The 13,713-nt window shown below is 40.1% G+C and overlaps 1 protein-coding gene across 1 annotated transcript in view; it reads left to right on the top strand.

Moving 5' to 3' along the window:
• Positions 1-706: 706 nt before the first annotated feature.
• The window catches only part of FRMD3 (FERM domain containing 3), a 60,816-nt gene continuing 47,809 nt past the window's right edge, over positions 707-13,713 (top strand). The window contains exons 1-3 of the mRNA XM_009649579.2: positions 707-711; positions 1,232-1,296; positions 1,553-1,631. Of these exons, the coding sequence (XP_009647874.2) occupies positions 707-711; positions 1,232-1,296; positions 1,553-1,631 (149 nt within the window). The remainder of the gene's footprint in view (positions 712-1,231; positions 1,297-1,552; positions 1,632-13,713) is intronic.

Genomic DNA, 13,713 nt, shown 5'->3' with positions numbered 1-13,713 from the left:
TTCTCTGTAATTTTCTTTGTGCTTTTTTCTGCCTTCCCTTCTTTTCCTTCTGTAAAAGCATTATCTCTTTGAGATTTAGGAAGGTTAGATTGAATGTGTGCATTGAATATATATTAAGACTAAGGGACTTTTAAAATGATCCAGAATATTAAGATCTGCAATTTATTATGAACTGAAGTGGTATGGATGCTTTCCTTTAAAAAGAACAAAACAACCCCCCAATTTGTTAAAAGTAAGGGTCTGTAAATGTTGAATACTAGTGTAAATGTATGCAAAAAGTTAATTTTGTAGTTAAATATTTTAATAAAAGGATTACAGTTTTTCACTCAGGTCTGTAGGGCACTCCCAAATGAGCACAGTGATCACATGTTCCCATTTTGTTTGAAACCTCAGATTTTCCTCTATTTCTGTCCATCTAAAAATGGCTGGGAAAGAGGGCCCTTGCACGGCTTACTGCGCCAAGGCCCTTGCCGCTTGGGCAGCAGTTTTGCCTTGGTGCTTGCTCCATCCCCGTCCTCTCTCTCAGCGTTACCAGCAGGCCTGCCAGTTACCATGGCCTCTCCAATATAGGTAGTTTTTTTCCCCACACCATTCACCTTTTGAAGATCTGGTATTTTCCTTTTCACTTCAAAGTGGAATGTAAAACATTAACGTTACCTGGCTACAGATAGCTCTGAGGGCTCTGCCTGCCTTCGTATTATGCGTGATGTGGTATTTTCAAGCCTTCTACTTGGTTTTCACACATCATTTATCCTAACATGATTATCACAAGGTGTCTCTTTGATTAGAATAGTAGTTTTTTATTTGCTTTCTGTCCCTGCTGTAATCACTGAAAGATCACTGGCCTAGGATTAGATAATATCGTGAATGCTATCAAAGATACAACAGTGGGATATAAAGCCATGTTCATTAATGTAAAACTGAGAGACACTGATTGCAGAATTGAAATAATTTCTGTTACTGTGATTTTCTTTCTTTTTTTTTTTTTCTTGAGAAGGGAAAGGGTTGTATTTTAGGCCTGGTATTGATGCCATAGCTCAGGAATAGGTAATGTATTCTTATTAAATACTGGAAACAGAAACAGTTCTGTTGTGTCTAGCTTCATTAACCAAATTTAATTAACAGTTTCTTCCATTTTGTAGTCTAGGAATTATCATTATCAGGAAAAACAAATACACATAACACATTTGTATCTCATTGTGACAAGATGCAACTGCTTCCTGTTTATCAGTTGCCAAAAAAAGCAGCCCAAATGTGTTTTGTACTTCTTAGATCAAACAAGAAGTCTTGTGAGGTGCAAAACCATTTATGAATTGATTTGCATAGGTTAGCTGTATTTTGCAAGTGCTTTGGCCTTCTTTGTCATGTATTCTATTCTTTTCATATGTATATATATGAAATTGATCAGTTTTGTCTGTATCCCTGCCCGATGCTTCAGAGCTAAACCCTCACACAGGCTACTCTGTAAGACTCTTGGAGGCCACTCCTTCAGAATGGCTGAGGCAATGTTTGTTTACTACTGTTCTCATGCTTTTTCTTTGTAATGTTTCAGCTCATCCACCATATACCATGTGCTTTAGAGTGAAATTCTACCCACATGAACCCTTGAAGATTAAGGAAGAGCTCACCAGGTATTTTTTTGTTTGTTTGTCTATGCATTTAATGTATATCGTTAATAAGTTCAGAATGACAGTCTTGCGTAGGGTAGGGTTCTCACTATTTATGCTAAAACACTAGCGTAGACATTTACACTACTGATAGCATTTTTATTTGTTGTGATACCTGTGGATTTTAAAAAGCATTTTAAGGGGACTTTCCTATAACATACAGAGAAGTAGTGATGGTGTTGAAGAACTTTCAGAAAGAGATGCAATGGTCAAATGACTGGGCAAGGTGTATCCTGACCCTTCCCTTGGCAAAGATTGTGGTCTTGAGTAAGTTCCTTTTGTGTGTTAGTTTTTCTTCTTTGTGTAAAGTAAGCTGTGAAGTTCAATTCAGTAGTGGCCCTAACTCTTTCAACAGGAACATAGATAGCCTCACTGAATTCTCTCTTGTTTGTGTCTTTAGGACCACAAGGTAGTATTTTTAAAGTACTGATGGAACTTTAGCAAACTGACGTAGAGGTGCAGTATATTTATATTTTTAAAGTACAGCTGCTCTGGAGGTTAAGAAGTCTTGTTGCTTACACTGGAATTTCCAGCCTTTGCTGTGAAAATGCACTGCTGCAACAGATCAGTCATACTTAACGCACTGGGCATTTTGTCCTTCCTGCTAGTCATTGTGAATATTCTGTTCCTCTGGGTACTCTGGGGTTTTTTTAGGAAATGTACTTGGGGGAAAAACTGTAGGAAAGCAATGGCTCTTTTGACCTCTGCACCATCTGTGCAAGACTATGTAGACCTCACCACATTGCTGGTCAGCAGGTCACACCACTGGCTAGTAGTTACATGCTGCAGAAGCACAGAGCATCTGAGCACTTGTTGCTGTGAGTTTGTCACTGATGCTTTCCCCAAGCCCTGCAAATTCTTATGCTCACGAGTCACTTCATGAATGGGAATAATCCTATTATCCCTGGTCTGAAACTGAAAGTTTCAGGAACAGCTTGCATTCTGCTAAATGGTAAGTTTATAGTTTGTATAGAGCAGCTGGAACATGCAGCTGTTTATCTTGGGTGAAGTACTGAAACTGTTTGACAGAATGAACAGGTTGTAAGCCAGGAAGTCAATGGTTTTTTCATTGTTAGTGTTTCTCCTTGGGTGAATGTTTTACTTTTTATGAGCCAGAGTATAAACTTTGTATAGACCTTCCTCATTCAAGAGCCTTAATTAACTGATTTTTTTTTTTCCTTTTAACTACTTGGATACCCTCAGAGGAGAAGTTTTATTGAAATACAAAGCACCTAGAATTAGCTCACTGAAGTGTATTGTGCTGTCAGTATGTTTTAGGCTTTGCTGGCACATTTCAAATTAATTTTTGAAGTCAAGCTGCTGTGTGAAAAATGGTTTATGGTCTCTTGTTAAAACTAATGCTATTAAGACCTTAACAAGGAGAAATAATTTCTCTTTTCATATGTCCACCTTGTGCACATGACACCTTCTTGTATCGATCAGCTTTATAGTGTCCCAGCGTTGCTATTTGTGAAGCTTTGCTTTGTCTCTGCCCAGGTCTCTTACACAATAACAAAGTATAGGAAATGCTCCTGAAATGAGCAAGTGAGGTGCCTCTGAGAATTTGCTTTGTTGTCTAAAGCAGAGGGTCAGATTCAAAGTAATGCTCAAAATTGGCTTGGGTTAAATTTTTTTCTTAAATTGGAGTGATTGACAGAATTCAAGAAGAAAGAGGTCCATTAATATTTGGCAGAAGGCAGTCATGAAACCTCAACAGTTAGCTTTTTGGTAGATACATTTTTTATTTTTTTTTAGCTCTGCTCTGTTCACTAGACAACCACATTTGTTGCAGTGTGCGCTTAAGATGATTTGAAAATAATGTAATGAATTTGTCCCTCTTTGACTTAAAAGCCATCTGTACTTCATAGCTGTATATACTGTCAGCTGAGTCAGAGTCATAGTCCTTTGCATTTCTGCCACCCTCCATGCCTAAGCATGTCACAGAGCTGCTCTCTTGCTTCTTCAGCTGTGTGGAAATCTGACTGGTGTCCATAGTTCCCATTGAGATAACGAAATTAAGATACAGTAAGATTCATCCTGTCACATTGTTGTGCTGCATTTTGGTTCAGAATATTAATTAACCATGTCTAAATCCCGCATGCGGATTATTGTTGTTGCAGTCTTTGTAAGAGCTTTATAGGAATAAATTTTTAATGAGGTACCTTAGAGACATCAGAGAGACATACAGATGCTAAAAAGAACTATTTTTCCTGCTCTTCTATGGCAATATCTTATGTTAAAAAGTAATCCTCTATTCAGTACATGAAGCTCTGTGTATGTGTGGTAAATGGTTTGATTTCTGTGGAAGTCGTATAACGTGGATAGAAATACTATTCAATCTGCTGCTTTGTTTCTGTCCTACCTTTGGTAGGCTGGGCTGAACCATGGTTCTTGAGATAGTCTTCGTTTTTAAAGGTGGAATTTTTCAGGAAATTAAGATGGAGAATGACCTAGCTGAAGTAATGCCTCTGTCTATGATATTATAGAAAAAACCCCAAACCTGTAAGAGCCTGAAAATGTTCAGAGGCCAGGAGTGCCTTGGGCAAAGGATTGAGCCACGTGCTTGCCTGTCACTGCTTTTCGTTCCACTGCTAAGGACGCCTGTGAATATCATCAGTCACGTCGTATCATTCCAGCTGCTTACTTTCATCTTCCCTTGTTTTAATTAACGATCACTTCCATAGCTATGCTTTTGAAATAAAATCAGTGCCTGCCTCTGGCTGTTAAGGCACTGTCGTGGTTTAACCCGGCTGGCAACTAAGCACCACGCAGCCGCTCGCTCACTCCCCCCTCCCTCCGTGGGGAGGGGGGGCTTGCTCACCACCCACCAACTGATGCCCAGCCCGTCCCGAGCCATGATCAGTCCCCGAGCCACGATCAGTCCCCGAGCAGTGATCACTCTCTGATCCGCAATCACTGTCCCTGCAACCGACCGACTAATCCCCCCTAGCATGACGTTATATGGTATGGAATAGCTCTTTGGTCAGTTTGGGTCAGCTGTCCTAGCTGTGCTCCCTCCCAGCTTGTTATGCACCTGGCCGAGCAGGAGAAGCTTAAAAAATCCTTGAGTAGCCTGAGCACTACTTGGCAACAATTAAAAACATCAGTGTGTTATCAACATTCTTGTAGTACTAAATCCAAAACACAGCAGTATGCTAGCTTCTATGAAGAAAATTAACTCTATCCCAGATGAAACCAGGACAGGCACTTTGAGATATTGCTGCTAAATAAGGAATTCTGTGGACTCAGGACAAAATTTCTGCCTCGCTGCAGGAGGTTCTGTGTGGTCCTTGATCACTGTTTTCTCTAGAGTCAGCTGGTGTTAAGATTGCAATTCACAAGTTAACCTCAGTGGCCATGGAGGTTATTGACTTGAGCTCTCTTGTTTTTGTAATAACAGAATACGTGAAACCCAACTTTTCAGTGAAGTCCAAATCTTGATGCACTCCAATGCTTAATCTTCTTAACTCATCTCCTTAACTTGTGTAAACATGGATTTAGAAGATCTGTCCTTATTTTTGGGAATACTACTTCCTCAGTGGGGCAGTGAGGCCATATATGTTCGAAACGTGCTTGTGGAAGACTGAAGACACTTCTTAATAGTTAAACTAATCTAGCAGTTTTTTCAATGGCTTTTAAAAAATTGTGACAAGAAAGTGGCAAGGATTTAACCTACTTTGCTCAAATAATCGGGCCTCAATTTATTTCAGGTGCACTGGAGGCTAAGCAGATTAAGTGAACATAGATTTTTGAACAGTTTGTGTAAACGTTTGAATAGAAAAAGGTGCTCAACCCTCGTAGAAGAGTGATGTTCCTCTATGCTGTGGCCATCTCTGAGGGGTTGACTTCTGCGTCATGTTTAGTATCTGGAGGATGTCAGGATCTTACGAATGGTACATCTGTGACTTTCTAGATCTGATTGTCCTGCACTTAGAGGTGACATGAAGTCAGAACAAAGTACTTCAGTTTCAGAAAACAGCTTTTAACTTGCTTCACTGAGCATCCCTAATGAGAGTAGTAACTACTAGTTTTTAATTAGGCAATAGCACGTGACAAGCAGGTCCTCAAAACTGCCTTGTTCCCTGCCACGCATACCTGTAAACCATAATTTCAGTTTCTTTTCTTCTTAAATCAGCATCTGCTCTGCAGCCTGTTTTCTGGGTGACACTACATGGGATTGGGGTAGAGGCCTTAAATACATACATTTTCAGTGTTAGCGCTAATTTTCTGTTCTCCTAATTTTCTTTTTTTTCATCTTTTTGGTGCATTCCAGTTGTTTTTCCAGGGAGCATGGTAGGCTTGATAGTGAGAGGGGGTTTTCTTTAGCTATGTGCATGGAACCACGTGCAGAAAATTGGATATTCCAGAGTTTACTATGATGGTCAAGATTTTTCTGCTGGCATGGCATTCAAAGATATAAATTTGCCATTGTAACTACAGAGGTCATTCAATCTGCAATACACACAGCATCCCACTACACTCCCCGGAAAGGACGGGTATTTTGGCTCCGTGCCTCTCTTCACTATTCTTTGATCACAAGTCAGAGCTCTGTGTGTGAACAGAATGGGAACAGTCAGGAGAGTGTGTCCAGATGGATCCAAAGACCGATCACACTTGGGCACAGATTTTTACTATGTTACTTCTTTTCAGTGTTTTTGTTTAGGTAATAAATAAATCAGTGTTTGTTCTTTCTTATGTAATAAAGCAGCCCAAGGCCTCATGCCTTCTTATGTCCAAATCCCTACATTATACTGTGAATGTATAATTAAAATGAGAGAATATAAAGTCATTTGAGGTCCCAAAGGAATGATCTAAAATGCTGCAGATAATACTGTATCAGTAGTAATCCATGATTATTGTAGAAAAAAAATACCTAGAAGGGGACATGGGTAAGTAGCTGGCGGAATTAACCAAAGATGGATTATTTCAGCTAGCTTTCATCATGCCTTTTTTTCCTAATCCATATTTCCTAATCCAAGAAGCAGTTATTCAGTCATGATGCTGCCATAAAACAGTGTAATGAGTACTTTGATGCAAGAAAAGCAGATGAAAAAATATTTAACTGGAAGTCATAAAATGACAAAGACTTGGGGTATGTAAACATACAAATTCAAGAGCCCTGGGCAAGCTAGCTTAGGTGAGAAAGAACACTACAGCAGCATGCACGCAATGCTTGACTAGTCCTATCTCAAACAGCTATACTTGATGTTGCGTTGTGCTGGAAGAGCCTGGCACTTTTTCCCTCCAGAAGAGGGGTCCAGTTGAGGCTAATAGTGCTCCAGCTGTTTGTTAATGCTTGACTATCAAACCATTTATTTGCAGGTTGAAAAGTCTTGCAGTATTCCACCCTTCCAAGGGTGAGCCAATATGAGGTGGGCCTGTGCTGCTGAACACTGTTCCAGGCATCATTTAGGAATACCTCTGCCTCTCTGGGTACCCTGTTCTGCTTTTCTTGAGATAGGCAAGGTAGCTATGTTTTGAAGCCTCTGCAAGTCCACTTGTCTGTTTCAGCTTTCTTTAGGTCATATTGGCAATTGGCAAGTGAGTTTATAGTTTTAATAGTATTGACTCACGATCAGTTTTAATAGCATAGGTCTTAAAAATGACTGAGAGCTGTTAGTAAGAGCACTTGATGCTGGCGGGCCTTCAGATAGCGTTTGGGGCAGGGAAAAAATTATCCAGGAGAGTCCTGGATTTTTGGTGGACCTTGGGCCTGTGGGAGAACAAGACCTTACATGTTCAGAGGTCATTTTATGGTCCTCTGAGGGGAAGGTAGGAGGGCTGAGAAGATGCATTTCAGTTGTGGAAGGTTGCAGAGGAGAATCTGTTCCTGTGCTCTGGTGGGGCTTTTATGTACCCAGTATCCAAAACAAAGCTTGTCCCTTACCACTCCTTTGTCCTCTTTATTCATTGATGAAATGAATTCTTGTGTAGCAGTAAAGCTTTTTTTTTTTTTTCCCCCTTGTAACAAGTGCTGTCAAGCAGCTGGCTGGCATGGTAATTTTTCACACTTTTCCCAAGGAAAGACCATACACTGTAATGCAGGCACTAGCCAGCTCCAAACCCAGGAGGACAAGCCCACGTATGGCTAGATCAAGTGGCAGTGATCATCCTGACCACAGAAATGAGAGATTTGAGATTACTGGAAAGCTGTTATTCAAGTAATGTTCCCACCCTGACTCCAAGGCAGAAAGTAGACTACTCTTTCTGAGGGAATAGTTTTGGTGGGGTTTGGTTGTTTGGTCATTTTTGGTTGGGTTTTGGATTTGGTTTGTTTTTTGGTTTTTGTTTTTGTTTTTGTTTTTTTAACTACAGATCCAGAACTTCTCTGATGATTTTGGGGATCTAGGAGGAACATAAGGTTCAAGATGGAGATATGGGGTGCTGCTACTTTTGTTGTGTTTGAATCCTTAGCATTAGTACTTCTTTCCAGAAAGCATAGAACAAGGAGGGTGCTTCTTTCTACAGGTGCCTGTTAATACAAAAGACAGTCATGCAGTTCCCCAAATAAGTTAACAAGATAGTTCCTACTACTTGTCATGTTAAATATTTTAGGAGGAAAAGACTTTTCTTTTTTCCTGTGTTTAAATGAAGATTATGTTTTGAAGTCATGATGGCTATGCCCCTAGTCCCTAATTCCTCTGCTAGAATTTGGCTTATGACTGATTAAGTTGATGAAAAGGCAACTGCTGTACTAACATTACTGTGGCATGCTTATTGCTGTGTGCATCTGTTTTTCAAATGCTGTGATGGGTTTAAATCATGCTAGCATGAACAAAACTCTCATATTGTTCCAGAAAAACAAGAAAACAAATAGATTGTTTCCTTCTCACCCGCATTCACTAAAAGGTTTCTTGAGTTACTACATTAGGAATTTTAAGTTACATTCCTGCCTGTTCATTTTAGTATTATTTTCTGGATCTGTTGCTCATGAACTTGTCTAATCATTCTTTTTTTTGGACTTAGTAATACCGTTTTTCTTTACAGCCTCCTAAGGCAGTTAGTTCACTACCTGCTGTGTAAGGTACTTTCTTTCATCTGCCTCAAGCAATTTCCTGATTTCACTGACCTCCCTCTAGCTCTAGTATTGCGGGATTCAGTGAATAGCAGTTCTACACTTGCCTTTCCACTATCCTCAAGATTTCATAAGACTTAGTCTTATTTCCCCTCAGTCACCGTCTCTGCTTGTAAGGGAGGATCTATCCTCTCACCCGTTTTAGTTGTTGTTCTCTGTATCAAGCTCAACTATGTCCTACTTAGGTTGCAGAGGCTAGAGTTAGGTAAGACATTCAAGATATGATTACAACAAGGCTATGAACAGTGGCAAAATGCCCCCCTGTCTTGTTCACAGTATCTTTCCTGATGATGCCCAACATTTTATTGGCTTTTTTGGCTGCTGCTGCACCCTGAGTTGATGATTTCAGAGACCTGTCTGCAATGAATCCAAGATGTATCTGTCAATTCTGTGTTTTGTTGGTAGCTAATAGAGTGATGGCTTTTCTTTAGTTTAAAAGATATCAAAATACATCTCAAGTATCAGTAAGTAGACAAGTATTATATTTTTAGAGAATATAATTATTTTTTCTATTAGCCTTGTTCTCTAGGTGGCACTGTAAAGCATAGAAGAGAGGTTATCTTAGTTGTGATATTACATACCAGTATGTAGTATGTAGTAGTTAGTATTTAGGTTAGATTCATAGACCTTGGCAGGAAACTAGTGCTCCTACAGTGTACTTGATGTACTTACTATAGAAGACTGAATGCGAAGTTAGCGTCCAGAATAACATAAAGAACTCTGCTGGGGGAGGTGGGCACCCAAACCAGGAATATTGTAAATACATGCATTTGCCCTCTCCTACTCTGCACCTGAGTATGCACAGCAGCATGGGAAAGAGCAGTGCAGTCAAAGTTAGACATCATGCTGAGATAACAATTTTTGAAACATCGCTGGATCTCTCAAGGTGACTATGTCCATCGGCTGGAAAGGCTGTGACAATACTGGGAGAAACGCTTGTTATTGGAATAAAAGAGTGAAGTGACTTGAACACAAGAAAAAAATACTATGTGGACAAACTGCAAAGTCTGGCTGTGGGAGAGCTTTCTTGCCTCATTGAACATCTTAAAATAGATACATAAATTGAATGTTAAGCAGTTAGCAACATGGTCTCTGGGGGTCATGAAGCTTGCTTGTAAACAAGAATAGATATTCCTGAACCTTCATCTGCAGTTGTGGGAAGGGCTTGGCTAACCTGGAGTTGAGTCATCTGCACTGCACACAGATAATAGATGGAAATGAGGTTATTCCAGTGATAGACATTTGTGAGTGTAAGTGCTGAAGCATACATCTAGCTTGCTTGTAAGCTCAAGTACTTAGAGCTGTAAATCAGGCTATAAAGTTGTGCCAGGGCTTGGAAAAAACAGCTGTGGTGGAAGGACACAAAAAGCAGCAACATCAGATCTGATTTTGCAAGTTATTTCTGTAAGTGCAGGCAATTTTAAGTACATGCACAAACCTTACTGAATTCAGGAGGCAGGTATGTATTCCTAGGTCTTCGCTGACCTGGGACATGAATTCCTTTACCAGGATTATAGGAAGTGTCTGAGGTTGAGCCAGCCTTTGGCAAACCTTGCAGCATTGGCTTTCAGTCCGAAGTGCATATATATCCTTCATTTGAAAGAACTCCTTAATGTCTTAGTCTTGTTCAGACTGCACTTCTTGCTTTGCAGTATCCCATGCAACTTGCTGTGTGGGTGGTCTCTGAAAAAAACCCCAAACCACACTCCCTGATTCTGCTCTGCATGGCTATTGCCCTGCCCTTCTTATAAGTGCAAGTGCTTCCCTTGTGTCCCAGCCAACAATTTTTCCAGTCTTCACTGTGAACTATACTCTGTGCCTCCTTTCCCCTCTTGGCTGTTGCCTTCTGTCTTAGAGATGTTTCTTTTTTTTTCTTTTTTTTTTTCTTTTTCACAAGTGGAATAATTCTTTGAAAGTGCAATTTTGAACCATTTTTATTAAGGATTTCAATGGTCAAATGCATGGAACAACTCAGTAGCGCAGAACCTTAGTGACAGGTAAAATAAACTTCAGTTTCTTTATTTAAAAAAATTATTAGTGTAATAGAAAGGTACATGAACAATTTAAGAGCACACCCTCCCAAACAGCCAGTGAAACATTTAGCAAGTGCTAGGGTTCATATATTTTAAAGCAAACACAGATGAATTACATCTATGGCCCATGTTTGTGGCAGAAGCAAGCCTACATGATGGCTTGTGTTCAGCATTGTTATCCCAGGATGGTCATTGGGAAGAAATTGTCTGTGGGGCACAGATGTTCTTTTCCCTAAGATTGTATCCTATGTGCCATTTTGGTTATACATCCTCTGCTTACTCTTATTTATGTTCTGTTAACGTGCCTCCCAGCAGAAATTGAGTATGTATTGTGTTTTCCCAGTTGTTAGAGAAAGGAAATATTCCCTGGTATGGCAGAGAGACAAGACAATGAAAAATATGTTATTCTGAAGTGATGGAAAAATTATAGTGGAAATTTTCTGCAATTTTTAAATTCTTTTTTTCTTTTTTTTTATTCTGAACAACTTGCAGAGCCAGTGATTTAGCTGGAGGGAGTGGATAATAATACCGCTTTATTAGCTTCATGTAACTGACAGAAATGCATCTATTGACAAGTTAGATTGATAGTATGTATTATTTTTGATTGTAATGAAGCTAACTTTGGGGGGTATTTTGTGACAAATTTCAGTAGTTTCATATTGCAAACAGGCTTAGGCAAGAAACTAGTATAATAACTAAATTTATTCCTGTTTCATTTCTTTCTGGAGAAAAGAAAACCATGTATTTCTTGTTTAAGATTAGCTCAGATAACCGAGACTATTACAGATGCAGAAATTCAATAATGACATTGAGGATCTTTGATCGTGGTCAGCAACAAACTATTTCCTTAGAAATGCCACAAGTATGCACACTCCCACCCAAAGTCCCATGTTCATCTACATAGAATTTTAGTGGAATGCATAGAAATGAGGTTTTGCACGCATTCTGAGGGGTTTCTGTCAATGCTGCTGTTGTCTTTGATCCTAAGTGCTGGTGTAGTATCTCAGTGAGCCATCACAAACTGTTGTATTTATGGCTGTCCCCCTGTATTAAAAAAACTGTTTTTGCATTCTACTGAATTCATGTATGTGCATTTTCAGGTTTATGCTCATAAAATAACCCTATAGTTGAGCGGAGGGGGACTCCCTGCTATCTCACTTTAAGAATCTAACATGTGATTTATTGCATAACATTTAAGAGAGAGAAAGAGAAAGGCTGCCTGACTCTTGAATGGGTGCTTTGAGTCAATTCTTGAAGATTCTCCATTCTCCCTGGGCTCTGAAGATAATGGCTTCTAACAGATGCTCAGGGTGGGCAGCATTGGTGCCTAATCCTGTTATATAGGAAAGAATTTCCTGCAGAACTATTTTTTCTTCTTGTAAATACCAGAATATTCATAGAAAAGTAACTGTTCGTAGCGTTTACTTCCATCCGTACAGCTGGAGAGTCGGACCTAGCACAGTCCTGAGACTTCACGTTCTTCGTTCTCAACTTAGACTCATGTCATCTCCAGATATAGGTCGGGGGCAGTGGGTTAATATGCTTTTTTTGAAGCCTATTCACTTTTGTATTTCATTATAGTAATTTCAAACTCTGAAACCGCCAATGTGCAGTGTCAATGGAGATCTGTTGACCTTACAGCTCAGCAAACAAGCCATGCTGTGAAATCTTAGGATGCCCTTTCATAGGTGGCTTTTTTTGGCACTTCTTAAAAGGTACACTCAGTTTGGCCTCAAGCTAATAGTCACTCTGGAGAACCACAACCTGTTTTTTCAACCTGGCAAGACTTAACAAAAGTTTTAGGATGGGGACTGCTCATTTGCCCAAGTTACATGTGGTATCTGCGTCAATATACTGAGCCTTTTCCAGTAGGCTGTCATTGCAGATTAAGAATTTTTACTGCATCTCACTGAGGCCTTTGGTTCAACTACCTGTAGTGTAGCAGTACCAAATTATGGAATTGAGCTAGTGAGCTGTTACTGGACAACACTAATTACAGGAAAAAAAGGGAGTTGCAAAATAAAAAAAAAAAAAAAGGCCTTGATAATACTGTAATGCAGTGAAGGGATGCGTTCACAATGAGAACAAATTGCTTTTCTCAGTGATAACTCTCTCATGTAGCATTTAGTAACAATCCAAGGAAAAAAGGAAAATTTCTCTTGCCTTTCACATAATACTTTGAATCTTGCTCACATCTAGAGCTCACTGTAAGCTTCAGATAAGCTGCTTGTTGCAGGAGCTCATGGTACACACAGAACCAAGAAACTTCGGAAAAATATGTCTGACATCAGTGTAACTTGTAAAGCACATTTTTATCGGCTGCGCTGTAGTTCAAGGTTGGAGAGGGCTGGCAGCATCAAGGAATGTCCTGAAGTTCTGCAGAGGCCACTGAGTCTGATAGCACCCTCTAGATAATTGACTTTATCTGGCTAAAGCAATGCTTCAATGGTTTATTGTCCCAAAGGGGTGAAGCTGCTGAATGGTGCAGCTGCAACCAGCTAGGTCATAGAATCATAGAATCACAGAATGTTTTGGGTTGGAAGGGACCCCTAAAGGTCATCTAGTCCAACCCCCCTGCAGGAGCAGGGACACCGCTAACTAGATCAGGTTGCTCAGAGCCCCGTCCAACCTGGCCTTGAATGCTTCCAGGGATGGGGCCTCCACTACCTCTCTGGGCAACCTGTTCCAGTGTTTCACCACCCTCATTATAAAGAATTTCTTCCTTATATCTAGTCTAAACCTACCCTGGTTTAGTTTAAAACCATTACCCCTTGTCCTGTCACAGCTGGCCCTACTAAAAAGATTTTCCCCATCTTTCCTATAGGCCCCCTTTAGGTACTGAAAGGCCGCAATCAGGTCTCCCCGCAGCCTTCTCTTCTCCAGGCTGAACAAGCCCAACTCCCACAGCCTGTCCTCATAGGAGAGGTGCTCCAGCCCT

Source organism: Egretta garzetta, unplaced genomic scaffold (assembly GCF_000687185.1).
Source record: "Egretta garzetta isolate BGI_Z169 unplaced genomic scaffold, ASM68718v1 scaffold312, whole genome shotgun sequence".
NCBI classification, from domain to species: Eukaryota; Metazoa; Chordata; class Aves; order Pelecaniformes; family Ardeidae; genus Egretta; species Egretta garzetta.
Note: the sequence above shows the minus strand (reverse complement) of the source record. Positions and strands in the feature narration are given on the sequence as shown.